The 19,847-nt window shown below is 50.2% G+C and overlaps 1 protein-coding gene across 8 annotated transcripts in view; it reads left to right on the forward strand.

Annotated features, from left to right (window-relative positions):
* The first annotated feature begins 10,360 nt into the window (after window positions 1–10,360).
* TDRD7 (tudor domain containing 7) overlaps window positions 10,361–19,847 on the forward strand; it is a 43,222-nt gene continuing 33,735 nt past the window's right edge. For 2 of the 8 annotated variants that reach the window (XM_050329998.1, XM_050329999.1), the window contains exons 1-2: window positions 10,361–13,719; window positions 15,022–15,234. In XM_050329998.1, the coding sequence (XP_050185955.1) occupies window positions 13,573–13,719; window positions 15,022–15,234 (360 nt within the window). In that variant the 5' untranslated portion in view covers window positions 10,361–13,572. The remainder of the gene's footprint in view (window positions 13,720–15,021; window positions 15,235–19,847) is intronic. The other 6 variants (XM_050329995.1, XM_050329994.1, XM_050329997.1 and 3 more) reach the window with 6 other exon arrangements.

The raw sequence follows: 19,847 nt of genomic DNA on the forward strand, positions 1-19,847 counted from the left end.
GCCCTCTTGCTTTCTAACTGAGGATAGCAAAACTCTCACCTGAATTATGAAAGGCTTCAGGAGCTGCCCAGACACCAGATGTGCAATTGCTGCGATTTAAAAACTGTTACAAGAGAAATGCTGTGCTATAGTTATGCAAAGATGTTTATGCTTTAACTGTTTGGTTCACTGATTTAAAAATTTTGTTCCTTTTTTTAAAAAGTCATCGTCCTCTGAAATTATCATCAGTTTGGGGAAGAAAAAAAACCAGCAGTATGGTGGGATACTGAAGGCATAGGTTTCTAAAGCTGCTCTCCCAGTGTTGCTGCCGAGGAGTGTGTCACCAGCAGGTGACAGGTGACACATAGCAGGTCTTACTGGGTCTCATTGGGCAGTGAGGTGGCCCAGCCCCTCATCATGGCAAGGAGGAGCAACAGAAAGGTGTGGGGTGCTGCTCTGCAGGTGTCATTCCCCTCTGGAAGGGGGCATGCATTCCAAGGAAGCATTGGCAGGATGTGCCCTGGGGGTGGCCCACCACAGGGAGGGCACAAGGGACCCAGTTCCCTGTGTATGGGTGTTGTCCCCATGGGGGAAAATTTGGCATGGGGAGTTGGGCTCTCTGAAACCTGCCTGCAAGGGGACATGGGGCAGCCCAAGCCATAGCCCTGCAGCCAGCCCCCATGGTGCTGGGCTTGAGGTGAACTCAGAGAACAACATTTCATGCAGCCTGAGGAGGGAAAGGTCAAGGCTTTTGAAAGTATGAGGGCCAAACCACAGCACTCAGCAAAAGTGGGAAACTAAGCCCGTTACTGCTCCAGGGCCAGCTCCAGGGTTGCTGAGAGTTGGGCAGCCTTGGTGGCAAAGGTCTGCCTGCCTTCAGGAAATTGTCACAGTGCTCCTATCAAATAGGAGCCTGAAATTCATGACTCAGCATGACTAGAGGCCAGGCCCCACAGCACTCTGCACAATGGTGTGGTGGTGGACAGTGATGGCAAGCCATTGTCTTGGCCTGGACAAAAGTGGGGAGAAAAGTTCTCAAGAGCCCCAAGTGTACAAACACAGAGAAGTTGCTGGGACAGGGTCTGCGTGGTCTGAGGACTAGGTCCCAAAGAGCTTGGCTCAAGGGGACCTGAGGTGGAAGGGCCTGCAGAAGAAATCTCTCCTGTGCAGCTGGATGGCTTGGTCCTTCTCAGCACATCTCTCTTCCCTGGCCTGTTCCTCCAAGCCCTCCACTACTTACACAGGCATGCCAGATCCTCTGGCTTCCTCCCTGATCCTGCCATTTACACCCTCGTGCCCTCCTCAGCTTTATAGCCTCTGGCCCTGAAGTCATCACCACCTGCCTCCTAAATCCTCCAAATTTCTGCCTGGGTTCCTCAAAAACAGCTGCTGCTACAGCCACGGTCCAGACACAAGTAGTGACTCCTGCCCCTGAGAAGAGCACTGCCCCAGAGCAAAGTCCCAGCAGATATGTATAACCCTGCTGCCTCCCCCTCCTAGGCACCTGACCACTCCATCAGCACTAGCTGGGAAAGCTCAACAGGCGCTGCCCTAGCAAAGGAGCCTTTGTGGAGGAGCTGCAGTAAAGGCAGTGCTATCAGCCATCAACAAAACACTATGGTTTCAGGCACTAAAGCTTGGACAGCTACTGCTCTAATGAGTGCTCCAAGCACATCCTCCTCTCCCAGTCTGGCACCCCAACCCCAAGGCACTCAGAACTCATGCAGGTGACTGGGACAGGACGTGCCTGCTTTCTGTGGGTCTTCCAGAAAGAGCAGGCACCATGGCAGGATTAAGCTGTCCTGCTGCTCCGTGCCACTACACTGCTGTGCCACCGTGGAAGCAGCACTGCCTTTTCCATTCAATGCCAGTCTGGCTGCTAACCCAGCCCGCTGACCTGCAGAGGATTACCACCACAATCACAGCTCCAGCGGACTTAGCACAGCCACAATGAGGGAACAGCAAACACTTTCTCCCCACCATCAGCTGATGGCCCAGAGCAGCCCAAAACAACACAGAAAGAGAAATGATGGGGCAGCAGCTGCCTAAGCCACCTGGATTAGGGAGGCTCAAACCAGCCTGAAAAACAGCATGTACTGCTAACCCAGCAAAATGCAGCTCCAGCCCTCGGCTCACTTCACCCAAACACGTCAGGCGCCTCCGGGCTCCCAGCACACTGAGAAGGGCCACAGACGCTGGTGCTGCAACACAGAACTCAGCCAAGAGGCAAACAGCAGCCACCTGCACACAACCATCACCCTCAGCACGTACCAGTGCCTGTCCCCTGCACACAAACCTCCTCCTGCCTTCTGTCCCACCGGCCACAACAGCTCCCTCCCGAGCCTGGGAGACTGAGACAGCCCCACACCCCCTTGTGTGACACCTCTGGCCACGTTTCTCCCCAGAAGATGGAGCAGGCCAAGAGCACTGGGGAGCTATGGCAGCACCCAAAAAGGAAAAGGGTCATCCATCTCCTTCCTGGGATACCAAACCATGTTCAAACTTCCCCATCTGCAAGTGTGGGAGCCCTGATTCCCACTGGATCCCAAAATGCACTGCTGGCATGGCAACACCCAAGGGTCCACCCCACTTCCTTTCACCTTGCTCACACAAGTCAAGAAGGAGGCTCTCAGCCAGAGCTGTGGGTTTCTCTGCTACAGCATTGTGACTTGCACTCAGAGACCCACAAACTACAATGTCCACCACCACGCTGCAGGAGGGAAGGAGACCCATATCCCCTTACAGCCAAACACCTGTACAGATACAGAGTATCATCCCTCTTACACAAAATTAAGGTCACACCAGCCCTTTTATGACCTCTCTCCTGGCTCTCTGAGCCCCAAAATAATCATGATCTGAGTTGAAGAACTCAAACCTCAGTGCTCACACTGATACATTTGCTCTTTCTGCAAGAGCTATAGTCCTTAAGGGCCTTGCAATAACTGTTGTCCAACAGGGCAGTTTTGATTGCATCCTCCGTCTTCTAGTTTTTATCTACAGAGGTGACATAAGGATAAAGAATCACATGTAGAATTTTGGAGGTCCCCTTCAGGTCTTTCCCATACTATGCCCATGCACATGTTCCTCTGACACTGGGATTTGGTTCTGGCCTTCTGTTTCTGCAGCCTGTGTTGCCCACATCTGGTAGGGCCATGGGATGCCCACAGCCTGCCCCACTGACATGCTCTGCACCACCAGCCCATCGGGCTCTGCCCCCTCATAGAGCCTGCTCCGCCTGGCTCACGGGACACATCTCTTCTGCAGACAGGACAGGGTGTTTGCCCAGGCCTGCCTGGTGGCCAGCTCACAGAGGCCCACAGCCCTCAGACACGGCCCAGTTCTCTGCAACACTTCTTAGGTGCCCCCACAACACGTTAATGCTTTCTCCGCAGCCACGCAAAGTGGAAGGCATGAACCTGCCTTTTACTTTGGTGTCATCACATTTTATTCACATCGAAGGGTTCATTCCATTAACTCTTTCCAAAGACTGCTTTATCGACCTTATGCCTAGAATTGTACCAGTCTGTTTAATTTACATACCTCTAGAAACAAATATCATCAACATATCTATGTAGAGATATATACTGATACACTCCTTCACACACAGATTAGAAATCTGTGGACATATTGTATGCAGTGTATAAAAACACTTGGATATCTGAATACTTCCTGGTACAAGGAAGCAGGAATTGCAACACTGAACAAAATGGTAGCTTCCCTGCACAAAATGGTGGCAGAAACCCACCAGCCAGGGCTCCAGACTGGGAAGCCTGGGCAGCACAGGGGGTGTTTGCAAAGGGGGGCTAGCACTACCTAAAGCCCTCCCAGCCCCCTCAGCTCACAGGCCTGCACGCACTTGGGGCGTTCCAGGAGCACCCAGCTATGGAATGCCAGCCACAAGTGCTCCTGGGCAGGTGTCCTGCTTGCAGGCCCTTGCTCGCCACAGGGCAACTCCTGCCACAGGAACTGCCCCACACGGCAGGGGACCGGACCTGGATGGAGCTCTCGCACAACCCAGGAACAACCCTGCTCTCCAAGCAGCTGCTGCACGCAGCCTCAAGTCCCAACACTGACCACAGTCGTGTGCTTCAAACACCTCAGCTTCACTCCCTACCAACTAATGTCTGCAGCACTGCACAGCCATCTCACTGCCCTCAAGATGCTCCAGCTCAGGCCACAACAGCAGAGTCTCCCACTCCCCAGAACCCCTAGGGAAGCACCTGCTGCCCACGGACCTGCTCCATTGATGCTCTCCCTCAGTGGTGGCAGCAGCTCCAGCTGCAGCACCACCCTTCCACACTCTGCTAAAGGCTGCTCTGCCCTGCTCTCTGCACAACACACCAAGGCCAAAAGAAGGAGAAATCCCAACCCTCAGCACGTTTCAGGTGCCACCACACACACTTCAGTCGCTCCCTTCCTGCACCCGACTTCGTGACGGCCCAACTCAGGGGCCGGGCAAGGAAGAACAGCATCGAGTCCTTTCCTTCACCGTTCCTTGAACAGCTTCACTTCAGGCACACACAGCACTTTACTAACCTGACTGTGTCTCTCTGTGTGTCCACTTCTATTTCCACACAGGCACACCCACGTACCTGCACCTCCACACACAGCACTGCCTGCACATGTGGGCACACACGCGTGGTTCCTTAAACCTGCAATCTCTGCCCTTGCTGCTCCAGCGCACTTCACTCATTGACTGTGGAACAATCTCTGCCACACCTGCCCTCGCATCCTCCCCTGCTCAGCTACGGGCACAGAGGTGCCACACCCAGGGGGAGGAGCACACGCTGAACTTGCACACCTGCACACGGCAACGGCCAAAAGCTACACTGGGCTCTTGGATCCTTCTCTCATCCTTTTAGAGACTCTGCAGCACGTGAACTGAGCTTCAAAGAGTGAGAAGACGTGGTTGTCACCTGCTAGAATAAAAAGACATAGGAATTCTGTATCCTTTGGATCCACTTGTTCAAGACATGACCCACCACGTCATGTCTTGAAGAAATGCATGTCTCACCTTGGTTTTATAGCTTTGATAGTAAAAAACATTCAGTATCCTCTTCCCATACATCTACCTGTCCATTGTCCCACTCTAAGACAATCAAGGGTTCTCATGAGTGTTGTAGCCTTAAAGCACGTGAGGGAACTAGTCCTGCACTGCCTCTAGCAGTAGTTTTGGTTGTCTTTTTGTTGTTTGTTTTTGCAGGTCCAGGTTGGAGTTCTGTGCACTCCAATGAACCTCAACCATGGTAGGTTTACGCAGTTGGGAGAAGAAGTTGTTCTCACAGCTGTATTTTGTGCCTTTCCCCTAGCAGAAACTTCCTATCAGACTGATTCCTGCTGGTGTGGCTGATTACCAAGGTGTATGAGGTCTGTGTTGTGAAACTCGTTTGGTCAGGAATTCATTCGCACAGTCCCGGAAATGCAAGACTGCAGGAGACTGTGCCCTGGCTGATCATGTCCATTCACCTGCTCAGACTGGCAGAGGGCCAGCAGCAGCCTGTAGGAGTGGCTAGATGGACCACACTAGCCACCTGAATGATAGAAGAAGAAACAAAAAACATTAAAGCAAAACTACTGTGGTCCTAAGCGAGGCAGAGGCAAGATTTGTGTGTGAGGGGAAAGAATCGCAAGGTCAAGCTGGAAAGCTGCTTGAAGCATGGTTGTTCTCTGTGGCTGAAGGCAGCCATGGGAGTGTCTGTATGATAGGTGTGCAGATAAGGAAACATCTTGCTGGCTGGAGAGCTCAGACCCAGGGTCGGTAGAGAGTCTGTAAATAAGTATAGAGTAATAAAGTTACAAGAGAGTTCTTTCCAGACAAAAGTCTGTCCCACTTGAATTCATTCACCACAAAAGGTGCAGAGTGAGGGACTTTTTTTCGCAGACGGGGCACCAGCAGCCTCTGAAAAACAAGCCCTACCTTAAATCTTTGTGCATGTATTGATTTTCTTCTTTTTTTTTTTTTTTTCTTACATGTTTATTGAGACGGTGACTTTTAAAATTCTGGGCAAATACAAGCCACCCTTATAATAAGTGCTTGGCATTACCCAACACGGTGAGATCTCTCCCAAATTTCCACTGCTTTTCAGCTTGCCTGCATGGGACCAAGGAACATACTGAGTGTAACGAAATGCTTGTAGGCAAGTAACTGTCTGTATTCTCTCGTTGTGTGACACTAAGTCTGCAGCAAGACTGTGCTGCATACCCCATGGACTAGCACAAACAGACGTGTTCCCAGAAATCAGTAGAGCAAGACAGCTCACAAAGCTGTCCCTACCCACTCCTCACAATTCCAGCCATGCTGGTTTGGTCCAGGCTGGAGGCAAGCCTTCCCACCTCTGTGGCTCACTCACCAGCAGCTGAGAAATGCCCAGGAGCAGCTTCCTAGAATGTCTCTCAGCTGTTCAGGTTTGCATGCTGCAACCTCTCCATCTCATGCTCAATCCTACAGCAAAGCACTGGGAACACATGGTGAAAGTGTTAATCTTATGCTCCATGCCCAGGGCTTCACTACCATAACTGTGTAGACATGCCCAGAAGAAAAAGAAGTTTTGGGGATGCAAGACAGACCTCTCACTGCTTGGGGAAACAAAGCAGTGTGTGCTCTTTCACTCTGTCCTACACAGAGGCCTTCCTGTGTCTTCTGTCCCTGACCCCGTGCCCTAAGTCTCTGATACCCATCAGTGTGTTCCATCACTCCTGCCTTCTGGCACTGTTTTGGACACTGTTTCTTCCAGATTAGTGGTTTTTTTTCATTATTTCTTTAGGTGCTTTTGCTGTAGTCCAGATTTGCTGGCCTCTCGCAACTTTCAAAGCCTCTTTGACTTTCTTGTGACTTGACTGTGTCCTGACCTCCTTCTCTGCCTGCTCCTGTTTTGCTGGCACTATAGCTTTGATCCCACACTTGCTCCAAGTGCTGGAGTCACGTCTACCTCTTGCCATGGTGAAACCCTAAAGCTGCTTGCCCTCCTTTACCTGGGCAGCTTGGGACTGCAGACAAGCACTGCCTATTCCTGCTGGAAGCAGAGCAGGTTTGGCTGCAGCCCTCAGTTTAGCAAGCAGCCACATCCTCCTTTGCCTCCATCTCATTCCAAGAACAGTGGGGATGCAGCTAGAGCAGCTCAGGCTGTCTCCTTTGTCAGGAGGAGTCTGGGGAGGAGACCCTACCGGCTTTGCCAGGGCTCCAGCTGCACACATGGCCACACTGAACATGCTCCATTATCAGAGCCTCCCCACAAATGTTGAGGAGACCATTGCTGCAGGGACCTCATGGGTGACACTGCATGAAGTGCTGAGAAGCTTCTTGTGCCCAGGGACCTTAGGTCTACCAGTTTAGGATGCACTTGGGGCTGGGGCTGTGAGAGTGGCCGTCAGTGTGGCAAGTGCCAGGCCACGGCACTTCCTCCATGCGTGTCAGGAAGGCAAGCATGCCTCATGCAGTTGTAGGCATCCATGCTGCCTGAGGCCTGAGCAAAGCTGACAAGCTCACAGAAGAGTTGTCTAATGTGATTCAGAAAGAAACAGCTGTATGTCCCCCAGCAGTGGCCTGATCATCCAGGTTGTATCTCCTCACGTTCAACCAGGACAGGAAGCTTCAGGAGCGTTGCTAGTATCTGGTGGGTTCCAAAGAGGCTCCCAGTTCCCACTGCAATTGTGGGACTGTGGCCTGTTCAGGTCACAGGACAAAGGACCCCTTTGCCCCCCACCACATATAGCATGGCAGGCATGCCCTGGGGAGTTAAGGAGAGGCTCCATGTCCTTGAGGCTTAGGGGACAACAATGGAGTGATTGACCACAACTGCTGCAAAAAAACCCCAAACTCATTTCAATACCAGAGGGAACCAGAGGATGTCTTTGCTTCAGACAGACTGGCTGAATCAGATAAGTATAAAGAATAGTTATATAACTGTCTTTGACCTTAAGAAATTTGGACTTCAAGCAGAACCAGTTTTGGAAGCATACTTGCTGTTAAAATAATACAGCTTGTGTATGTATTAGATCTGTTTAATGCTGTGACCTTATGATTCCAATCTAACCACGTATATATGTAATTTTTTTTTTAAATTCAGGCAACTATAACAGGTATTTAACTTATCGGTTTACAATTTCTGTATAGTCCTGCCATTCTCTTAGCACAGGACTTTTCCTGCTGTGACTCCACCTATGGTAAGAGGTGGAGCAGTGAGAACACCTCGAGCTCTAAGGCAAGCCTGAGGAGCAGAGCCACACATCCTGATGGAAGAATCTCACTCCACAGCAGTTGACATTTCAGATTCCACGTACATATGGCTTGCTCCACCAGGTCCAGTGGGTGAAGAGGGATGAAATATGCTCCTCAGTGTGGTGTCTGTTGGACAAGTGTCTTAACTTCATGAGTTCTCAGCTTGTATTATTTTTTTTTTTTTATAAAAATAGCATTAAAAAAAGCATGCTTTTCAAGGCCCAGGATAGCGCTCTGGGCAGTGGCATGGGTACTGAGTTTACAAGGCCTCAGGGTAGGGGCTATGAAGCTTACTCTGTGTGAACTTCTCTTGGCCTATAACTTTGTTTTACTTGTTTTAGCTATAAAAACTAGATTTAGTGTTTAGGCAACACAATTAAGTACAAAAATGTCAAAAACAATGAACAAAGGACCTTTAAAGAGGGAGTTCTAGGCTTGAGCTGGCTGCCACGTTCATAGTCCCTCCTGAAAATTAGAGACAGCCAGCACTGTAACAATACACATATTCTAGAGACCAGTTATGAGATTCACCACTATATTGTGATTTCATAATATATTTGAAATGCAATAGTCTGCAAAATTTAATGTGTATTTATACTGACTGCTTTATTACCCTATTGAATGAAAAACCCTCATAAACATAAACAGCTTCAAATGAGTAAACTTTGTATTAAACATTTGATCCTCCATGTGAGGATTACCTAAAAAAGCCTGGTCAGAAATCCTGGACTCTGATGAGACCCAGTCTCTGGAGGCTGTCATGGTCACAGCAGAGGGTTTTTGTCACTAAGTACTTGTGGTAGTCATCATTGGGAGCCCCTTGCAGGCACAGCTCAGGTGAGGTTCAGCAGTTCTACCTCTTCCCTGGCATGTGCCCCTGCAGACTCCCTCTGCGGGGCCAGCTTCTGACTTGGCTTTGGCAGCTCTCCATCGTCATGCAGCCTGACCTGATATTGCCTCCAGTCTGGCTCTCAGAAGCAGACATTGCAGAGAGGGGAAGGCTGCTGCAGTCTGAAACAGACGAACAGCTGTTCAAAGCAGAACCCGTGGGATCTACAGGTTTGAAGTATGGATGGAGCAAGGTGCCCATGCAGATGCACAGCACCTGGAGCTTGGCAGCAGCCTGAGTGTGAGCTGAGCAATCACAAGCCCTATTGAGAGGAACTGCACCCACCAGTGCCTCCTTGATGGAACGTGCAACAATGCAGTGGTTTGTACAGTGTTAACACAGAGCTCCAGCTGTGCAACTAAATTCAGTGAAGTTTTCTGTACTGGGAAACTGAGGCATTGAAGTGCATTAATTGAAGACCTGCACTGTGTACAGTTCTGGTGTCCCCAACATAAGGGCATGGAATGGTTGGAGCGAGTGTAGAGGAGGGTCACGAAGTTGCTAAGAGGACTGAAACACCAGCCCTCTGAGGACAGGCTGAGAAAGCTGGGGCTGTTCAGAGCAGAGAAGGTTGTGTGGAGTATCTGGATACCTTCCAGTATCTCATGGGGTCTACAGGGAAGCCAGAAAGGGACTCACTCCTCATCAGGAACTGTGATGACAGAACAAGGAGTAATGGGTACAAACTGAAAACAGGAAAAGTCAGGCCAGGTGTTGGGAATAAATTCTGTACTGTGAGGGTGGTGAGATACCGAAACAGGTTACCCAGGGAGGCTGTGGATGCCCCAACCCTGGCACCGTTCACTTGGACAAAGCCTTGAGCAACCTGGTCTAGTGGGAGATGCCCCTGCACATTGCAGGGGTGGCTGGGACTAGAAGACCTTTAAGGTCCCTTCCAAGCCCTTAAAATTCCATGACTTTATGGTTCCCCCCAGAAGAGATGCACTGTGCATTCATTCCTCAGCCTCTCCCTCAAGAAGTTGATTTTGGCTGCCGTGGCCTTATGACAGGCCTGAGGACTCACCGGCCCCGCGGGGAGCGGGCACGGGCGGGGCAGAAGGGCCCCCGCCCCCCGAGCCGTGCGCGGCCCCGGGCGCGACACGTGTCGGTTCTCTGGCGGGCAGGACGCGGGGTCCGCCGGTGGCCCCGGCCGTGCGGGCGGGGCGGGGGCGGCGGGCGGGCCGGGCCGGGCCGGGCCGGGCGGGCCGCGCATGGGCGGGCGGGAGCGGGGCCGGGCCCGCGGGGCGGGGGCGGGAGGCTGCGCCGTCCCTCAGTGCCGGGCCCCGCGCAGAGCAGCGGCGGTGGCTCCGCCCGGCCCCCGCTACGGCCAGGCCCGCGCCGGCGGCAGCGAGAGGGGAAGAGGCTCTGGCTGGTGTCTGAAAGCCCCTGAGTTCAGGAGGTGGTGAGGAAGCAGCGGAGCCCCTCCGGGCGTAAGTCCTGGCGGAGTGAGGGGAGAGGCGGCGCGCAGGGACGGGCGCTGCCTGCCTGCGGGAGGCGGCTCCTCCTCGCTGTCTGCGTGGTGACAGAGAAAGTGTCCGACCTCAGCGGGTTAGTGACTGCGTTGTGCCTTCGGAGGAGACCTGTGTTTGTAGTCCGCTGACAGCGTGGCTGTTAGGGAATGCGTGGGAAAGCTGTGTCTGCACTTCCTTTTTTTCACTTAGCCCGGCCAGCGATCCGCATCGCGGGTGCTGCTTTGCGCCGGAGCTGTGCTCATCTCTTCTGAGCATACTGAGAAAAGTTTCGGTTCGGATGCTGGCAGAGATGGTTTGAGCGATATGCGCTGGCTTGGCGGTGATGAGGCGGCTCGGGCTGTGTTTCCAATGAAGTGTCCTCCTGTCCGGAGGCAGTGAGCCGCTGGGGGAATGTCATAACTGCTGAATGACATAATCTTTAAGCAGCTGACCACAAAAAGGATTTTTAAAACCTCGGAAACCGCTCTGAGCTGTGTAGCTTTCTGTTAATTTATCAGTGTTGTCATCGTTACAAGGAGTAGTGGGTACAAACTTGAAAGCCTTGCAAGTCTTCTGCATTATTGCGGGGTGGGAATAGGAAGCTTGTCAGGTGTAAGGTTAAGACTGGATTGAGTTTAACCTTTGTACCCTAGAATTTGCCACCTCGCTTAACTAAATGAATTGTCCTCATGACTACTCCGCATAATATCGTTTAGGAGGATATAGTGCATGGTTTGCTGTTTGCTGCTTCTGATCTAATTCAACTCTTTAGTATTGGTATACAACTAACCTGTCTGATAATGGCATGATGTCATTCCCCCATGATCCTACTCTCTTTCTTTTTGTAGTGGAGTTTCTTCATGTGAATAAATTTTGAAACTGCCTTCCTGGGTTATTGTAAGTTTTCTTCATTGTCACTCTTTGCCCAGTTGTAGGGAATATACTGTTAATTTTTCCTGAGCAGAAAGTTAAACTCAGGTAGTTCAGATAAGAGGACTTTCTTAGCCATGTTAACCAAATAAGAATTTGGGTCTATTATTTAAAAGAAAGAGTAAACTCCCCCAAAAAGATTCTCAGTTTCTGTGTCTCCGGTATGAATGTGACTTGGGAACACAACTGTAGACAGAACTGTGCTGTTTTTCAATACTTGAGTGTTTGGTTTGTGTAAACGGTCACAACTTTAAACCACTTACACATTGCCTGTCAATGACATCTCCATGACACTGAGTGGGTCCAAAGGAGATATGAACCTCCTGAGTGTTTTTCTTTCAGCAGGTGACAACCACGTCTTCTCACTCTTTGAAGCTCAGTTCACGTGCTGCAGAGTCTCTAAAAGGATGAGAGAAGGATCCAAGAGCCCAGTGTAGCTTTTGGCCGTTGCCCTGTGCAGGTGTGCAAGTTCAGCGTGTGCTCCTCCCCCTGGGTGTGGCACCTCTGTGCCCGTAGCTGAGCAGGGGAGGATGCGAGGGCAGGTGTGGCAGAGATTGTTCCATGGTCAGTGAGTGAAGTGCGCTGGAGCAGCAAGGGCAGAGATTGCAGGTTTAAGGAACCACGCGTGTGTGCCCACGTGTGCAGGCAGTGCTGTGTGTGGAGGTGCAGGTACGTGGGTGTGCCTGTGTGGAAATAGAAGTGTACACACAGAGAGACACAGTCAGGTTAGTAAAGTGCTGTGTGTGCCTGAAGTAAAGCTGTTCAAGAAACGGTGAAGGAAAGGACTCGATGCTGTTCTTCCTTGCCTGGCCCCTGAGTTGGGCCGTCACAAAGTCGGGTGCAGGAAGGGAGCGACTGAAGTGTGTGTGGTGGCACCTGAAATGTGCTGAGGGTTGGGATTTCTCCTTCTTTTGGCCTTGGTGTGTTGTGCAGAGAGCAGGGCAGAGCAGCCTTTAGCAGAGTGTGGAAGGGTGGTGCTGCAGCTGGAGCCGCTGCCACCACTGAGGGAGAGCATCGATGGAGCAGGTCCGTGGGCAGCAGGTGCTTGCCTTGGGGTTCTGGGGAGTGGGAGACTCTGCTGTTGTGGCCTGAGCTGGAGCATCTTGAGGGCAGTGAGATGGCTGTGCAGGTGTTGCAGACATTAGTTGGTAGGGAGTGAAGCTGAGGTGTTTGAAGCACACGAGTGTGGTCAGTGTTGGGACTTGAGGCTGCGTGCAGCAGCTGCTTGGAGAGCAGGGTTGTTCCTGGGTTGTGCGAGAGCTCCATCCAGGTCCGGTCCCCTGCCGTGTGGGGCAGTTCCTGTGGCAGGAGTTGCCCTGTGGCGAGCAAGGGCCTGCAAGCAGGACACCTGGCCAGGAGCACTTGTGCCTGGCATTCCATAGCTGGGTGCTCCTGGAACGCCCCAAGTGCGTGCAGGCCTGTGAGCTGAGGGGGCTGGGAGGGCTTTAGGTAGTGCTAGCCCCCCTTTGCAAACACCCCTGTGCTGCCCAGGCTTCCCAGTCTGGAGCCCTGGCTGGTGGGTTTCTGCCACCATTTTGTGCAGGGAAGCTGCCATTTTGTTCAGTGTTGCAATTCCTGCTTCCTTGTACCAGGAAGTCTTCAGATATCCAAGTATTTTTATACACTGCATACAATATGTCCATAGTTAGAAATCTGTGTATGAAGGAGTGTATCAGTATATATCTCTACACAGATATGTTGGTGATATTTGTTTCTAGAGGTATATAAATGAAACAGACTGGTACAATTATAGGCATAAGGTCGATAAAGCAGTCTTTGTAAAGAGTTAATGGAATGAACCCTTTGATGTGAATAAAATGTGATGACACCAAAGTAAAAGGCAGGTTCATGCCTTCCGCTTTGCGTGGCTGCAGAGAAAGCATTAACGTGTTGTGGGGGCACCTAAGAAGTGTCGCAGAGAACTGGGCCGTGTCTGAGGGCTGTGGGCCTCTGTGAGTTGGCCACCAGGCAGGCGTGGGCAAACACCCTGTCCTGTCTGCAGAAGAGATGTGTCCGTGAGCCAGGCTGAGCAGGCTCTATGAGGGGGCAGAGCCCGATGGGCTGGTGGTGCAGAGCATGTCAGTGGGGCAGGCTGTGGGCATCCCATGGCCCTACCAGATGTGGGCAACACAGGCTGCAGAAACAGAAGGCCAGAACCAAATCCCAGTGTCAGAGGAACATTTGCCTGGGGACCTCTGTTGGGTTTTCTCTCTGAAGAGCATCAGTGGAGTCAAGGCATTGTGCGCCTGTGGGTAAGAAATTGCATGACCCGGGTGCATGCGGTTTCCACGTTGGAGCTGGCATATTGGCATTGGTGTGGGGATGCAGGCTCAGGTGAGGGATGAGCAGCCATAGTGTCACCATGGGGTACAAGTGGAGGGAGTGCTGGGTGCCAAGGTGGGGCGTGGTAGGCCCTTGTCCCACTTCCAGTGGAAGTTCTGGCCCTACGGGTAGTAACGTGTCATCGAATCACAGTATATCCTGAATTGGAAGGCACCCACATGATCATCAAAGTCCCACCTCCTGGGGATGTCCTGCAGCTCCCTGGCCCTGCGCAGGACAGCCCAAAGAATCACATAATGTGCCTGAGGGCATTGTCCAAACAATTCTTAAACTCTGGCAGGTTTGGTGCTGTGACCACTTCCCTGGGGAGCCTGTTCAGTGCCCAACCACCTGCTGCATGAAAAAACTTTTCTTGACAGCCAACCCAAACCTCCTCTGACACGGCTTCAGGCCATTCCCTTGGGTCATGTCACTTGTCACCAGAGAGAAGAGAAGCCTGCCCCTCTGCTTCTCCCTGTGAGGAAGTTGTAGACTGCGATGAAGTCTCCCCTCAGTCTCCTCCAGGCTGAACAGACCAAGTGACCTCAGCTGCTCTTTGTGTAGCTTCCCCCTTCATGATCTTCATGACCCTCCTTTAGACACTCTAATGGTTCAATATCTTTCTTACATTGTGGTGCCCAAACTGCACATAATATTTAAGGTGAGGCTGCTCCAGTGCAGAGCAGAGTGGGACAATCCCCTTTGACCGGCTGGCAATGCCTGATGCCCCCCAGGACAGGGTTGGCCCTCCTGGCTGCCAGGGCACTGCTGACTCACGTTCAACCTGCCATCCACCAGAACCCCCAGGGCCCCTTCCACAGCACTACTCTCCAGCATCTTGTTCCCTATACACACAAGCCAGGGTTGCCGTGTCCCTCGTGCGACATCCAAGCACTTGTCTTTGGTGGGCCAGTTACTAAGCAGGCCCTGCCCCTCTTCTGGCCATGCTGTCTGTCGTGGTGGTCTGGCAGAGCCAGCCCATGCATGAGGGTTACTGTGCTCTGCCAGTGGCGTTTTTTTAAAATGTCATGTCCCTTGTGTTCCATACCACATGATGGTTGTCTGGCACAACGAAGGCCCTGTATGTCTACCCAGAAGTATCACAGTCTTCACTGAGCTGCTGAATCCTTGCTTGTTTGGGAGGGAGGGAGATTGAATAGTAAAAGCTGCTAGTTTTAGCCTCTGAATGTAAAAATGCTTTTTTCTTTTTTTTCTTTTGGGGGTGGTTATAGGTGAAGATGCAGGAGCCAGAACTTGTTGTGAAAGCACTCCGAGCTGTTCTTCATGCCTTTAAAAATGGCATACGTTTGTCAGAGCTTCAAAGTGAATACAAATCTCTGACCAACGAGTTGATTCCCTTCAGGCACCTAGGATATGACACACTGGAAGGCTACTTGGAGAGTATCCCAGGAGTGGTCAGAATGGAAGAGAACAAAATGGGAGAGGTAAGAATCAGTTACAGTTCGGAAATGGCTTTTGTGTTTGCAAAGTGTTTGTTGTTCATAACGTCCTCTCTTTTTATCCTGTGGATTTCTGAGAAAAATAACCATAGTATGCATATGGTGCTGGGAGAAGTGGAAGCTGTGACACAGATACCAAGTGCCCCTTATTTTCCTGCCTGTGCATTCCAACTGTGAAGCTGTGTATGCAAAAGGTGTAAAGTTGCAGGGTGTCTTCCTGGCCATGTGAGTTATGGCTGGAAAGATAGTTTGTGTGACTTTAGAGCTCTGACCCCTCTCTCAACATTTCTGACTCTGGAGGAGCTATTGATGGCATGTCCTGGGACCTTAAAGAAGGTTAACTTGTGTGTGTGTGTAGCTTGATCATCTCTTCTGGGTGGGGTTTAGGATCATCTCTTTCCTACAGTGAAACTGTTTTGAATGCTGTTGCTTATAAGCCTGACAGTGTGTGCTTTGGGCCTAGGACTCATTTGTCATGAGTTGCAGAGCATCAGGACTGTGCAGACATGTTGAGGTGAGGAAGAATGCATGCTAGTGAGGTGCCTTGGTGCAAGAATTGCAATTCCTCAGCTTAGGAAGTGTGTGAGGGGCAAGGAGTCATCACACAGGTCAAGGAGAGAGTGGAGCAGAGCTTAGCAGAGAATTAGTGTGGTGGGAGAGTTGTCCCTTATTCCTCAGCCTTGCTACACTAGCCTGTGTCTCTTGGTGGCTGCCACCTTGGAAGCAGCTTGCTAGGACCGCAAACATCCTTGTCCAGTAGTGTGGGGTTCCTGGTTTTGAGTCAGAATGCATTCTCTTGATAGTTGCTGTAGCTGCGTAATATGTAAATAATCTGTCTGAAGCCTCTCCCTCACTTGAGCCGTGTCTGGATTCCTGAAGTCTGGGTAGACTGGCGTAGAGCAGAAAGCTAGCAGATGTTTGGCACTATGTATGGCTACCAGAGCAGGTCTGGAGAGACGGGACTTAAGGCTGAGCTTCCTTGTTTGCTCAGCTGGGTTGGGATGGCGTCTGGGAACTCAGAACTCGATCTCACTCATTACTGTGAAGAGCATGGTAAGAGTCTTCCTGGGTTTTCTACTGATATCTGGAAATGTAGCTGTTTTTAAGCAACAGGTTCCCTAGCTGCATTTTTACAGCTGTCAGAATTTGCCCATTTACAGGAGATAATCAAGTCTGGGATTCTTTTTTGCTCGCTCCAAGCCTGCATTGGCTGCAGCTACATCGGTAGCATGATTGCAGGTACCTCAGGTCTGGGAACATTTGTGATCCTGCAGTTTAATGCTTCCTCGTGGTAGTTCTGGCAAATAACCATCTGTTTCTAACTAGGGCCTTCCAGGGTATAATCTGGTATCCTCCCATTCCCTTGAGAGCCTTGTTTATCCTCTAATACGATGTGTGCTGAGGGCCTTGTGGACTCTTGGGTAGCACTAGAGGCAGTGACTTCCTTGAAGCAGCTGTAACAAGAGTGAAAGGTGACTTTAGGAGGTGAAAAAGGAGAAAGTGACTAAACAGGGATCTTGAAGTGGTTGAGGAGGACTCAGTTTGGTTCAGGAATGTCAACTATGCTCTGCATGACTGAAGCAGCTGAGAGGAATCATCCTGCGAATATACCTGGGAGGCAGGAGAGGCACGAGGACTGAGCCCGTGTTGCTGTTTGATGACCCTCCCGTTGCTGCTGTCCATAGTGTCCCCATGGCAGACATTAAGCAGAGGGTTGCAAGTGTGATTGTGCACTAGTGTTGGCTGGTAACTATTTGGGACTGCTCCTGCATGCTTTCCTGATACAATACCTGGGCCATACGTCACTATAAGCCTTTGCTCTTTGTTCACATTTCTCCAGAGTACTTGAGCTCCATGCTAGGCTGAGACCGTATTTCAGAGTCCACACAAGCCTGCTGTGAGAGCAGGCAGTCAGCCAGCCTCTCTTCATGACTCTGGGAGTGCTCTGATCTCCAAAATGTCTGTCAAGACCCTTGCCTCTTCCTTTAATCTCTTTGTGAACAGTGGTGCAGGAAAGCAAAGGCATGCACATCCAGGGGTCTACTAGCAGTTGATGATCCTGACTGCAGGCTAGGGCTTTCCTTACTGCTAGGACAACTGCCCAAGACATAGCACAGAAAAATGCATTCGACTAGGAATATAGTATAAAGTAGGCAGTAAATAATACAAATTGATCTCAGATTGTCATGTGATACATGCTACTTAAAGTATTTGTGTGAGGTGAATATTGGCTAGGTGAACAGACTGGTTCTGTTGGGGTGGCAATGATACAAATTGTCTTTTATTCCTCTTGCTACTGAATACTAATTTAGCTGGCTTGAATGTAGGGAAGAGGAAAGCTGACAGGTTTTTTTTTGTGCAGTAGATATGGTTTCCAGTTTCCACACAAGATGAGAATTAAATTCAGCCTACAGAAAACACTGCAAGAAGACTCGCATTGAAATACTGTGCACCTGCAACAGGTGATTTTATCATTTCAAGGAACCCTGCTTTGCTTCAATTCATATTCATTCACAAGAAGAATGTAGTTGCACCTTTCTCTAAGAAAACTTTGACTTCTGCTTGAATAACCAAGCCCCTCCAAAAGGGGGAAATGGAAGACTGCTTTTCTGTGCTCATCCAGCCCATCTCTCTACATCTGAATTCATCCTAACTCAAACCAGCATAAACTTAAAATCACTATGATGTGGAAACAAGGGAAGAAAATACTGAAAATTACTTACAACATTGGTGACAGGAAAAACCTGAAACGTACCTGAAATTAAATGTGAAAATGTACATTTATGAAACTATGATAAAATGTGTATGGACAAAAAAACTTTTTATATTGAGACTTTGAGAACAGAGCAAGGTTCAAGGTGACCCATCCCACATTCTTCCACTCCTGTGAGCTAGGAGAATGAGAAAAACTCTCATGGAAATGAGCAGATTTGGGCACCCCTCTGAAAGTGCCAGTACATTGCTATCCGCAGCTTGGGACACAACCAGGAGAAAGTGGAGGTCTGCCCGCTGTTCAGGGCTGTGATCTCTTTGGGGGCCATGGAGAGGTGTTACAACAACTCACACAACTGGCATGCTGCTGTGGATTGACACAGGCTGCTGAGGAATGATGGCCTGCAGTGGCAAGTAGGAGGGGTTTCTCTGAGCCCCTCCAAGTAAGGGAGCAGTGGGAATGCTGGGAGCTCTCCCTTGGGACAGATAATGAGACAGCAAGAGCTTATAAGGACGGGACAGAACAGTGTGGGCAACGTGGTGGCTGTCTGTTACACATGCCCTATTTGGGAAGAAGTGGTAGATAAAGCAGATGATGCCTTTTTCTGACACCTGGAAAAAGCCTTACATTTACAGGTCCTGATCCTCACGGAGGACTTGAGCTACTGCCATACCTGCTGTAGGGACAAGACATCCAGGCATGGGCAATCCAGGATGTTTCTGGGGTGTGCTGATGTCGACATTGTGACACAAGTGATGAATCAGTGAGGAGAGATGCTCTGCTGGACACAGTTCTTCGAAACAAGGAACAGCTGTTTGCGGATGTAAAGGCTGGGAACAGTCCTGTCTGCAGTGGCAAGATGGTGGTGTTTGTGAGCCCAAAAGGAGGGAAACAAAGCAAAAAACAGGATCAAAAATGCAGGACTTAGGGAGAGCAGACTTTGGCCTGTTCAGGAATCTGCTTGGAAGACTCCTATTGAATGCAATCCTGGGGAGAAGAGTGATCTAGGAGAGGTAGTGGACTTTCAAGGATTGCCTCCTCCAATGTCAAGAATGGTCCCTTCCAACAACTGGGGAAAAAAGCAAAGGAGCCAGGAGCACTGACAAAACTGAACCATAAAAAGGAAACATGCATGAGTGGGAGCAGGGAGAAGCACCCTGGGAGGAACATACAGATGCTGCCAAACAAACATGCATGGGCCTAAGAAAGACTGCATTTGTTTCTGACTATTTCAAGAACTTGAAGACCAAGACAGAGAGCTCCCAAAGCACTGACAGTTCTGAGAGCATGCTTCTGAAAAAAAAGTCTTTAAAATAGCTGGTTAAGTGTATAGGTAACAGGAGAAAATACAGGGACAACAGAAAATCTAGAAGAAAGAAGGTACAGCAAATGAAGAAGTTCAACCCTTTGCTGTCTTTCACTTCACTAAAGCTTTATCAAGTCCATGCTCAAGCGGTCGAGCACAGGTTGTTGCACAGACATCTCTGAAAGAGTGAAGAGTGAAGGATTTCAGGTTCACCTTTCACAAAGATGAGTTATGACTCAGTCAGGTACAGTCAGCTGTACAATCTCTTCCTTAAGCAAGGTTGCAGGAGGCACACGTGGTGAAGAGGGAGCTCCTGACTTAAGTCTACCATTAAAGGCATGCACACAAGTGGCAGAAGCAGAATTGAGTGAAGTTGAAGGGATATAGAGGCACTATGGAAATATTCGGGGATGGGCTGAGAACAGTGGGAAAGAGCAGGGCAAGGAAGTCTTAGTCTTCTTGGGAGAGGATTAGGATAGGGAATATTTAAACCAACGAAACATGTGCAAGTCTATGGGTTTGTTGTAGTGCACCCATGGATTACAGTTATCTTGGAAGGATAGCTTGTGGGAAGTTACT

The sequence above is a fragment of the Myiozetetes cayanensis genome, unplaced genomic scaffold (genome assembly GCF_022539395.1).
Source record: "Myiozetetes cayanensis isolate MyiCay16 unplaced genomic scaffold, myiCay2020 scf4, whole genome shotgun sequence".
NCBI classification, from domain to species: Eukaryota; Metazoa; Chordata; class Aves; order Passeriformes; family Tyrannidae; genus Myiozetetes; species Myiozetetes cayanensis.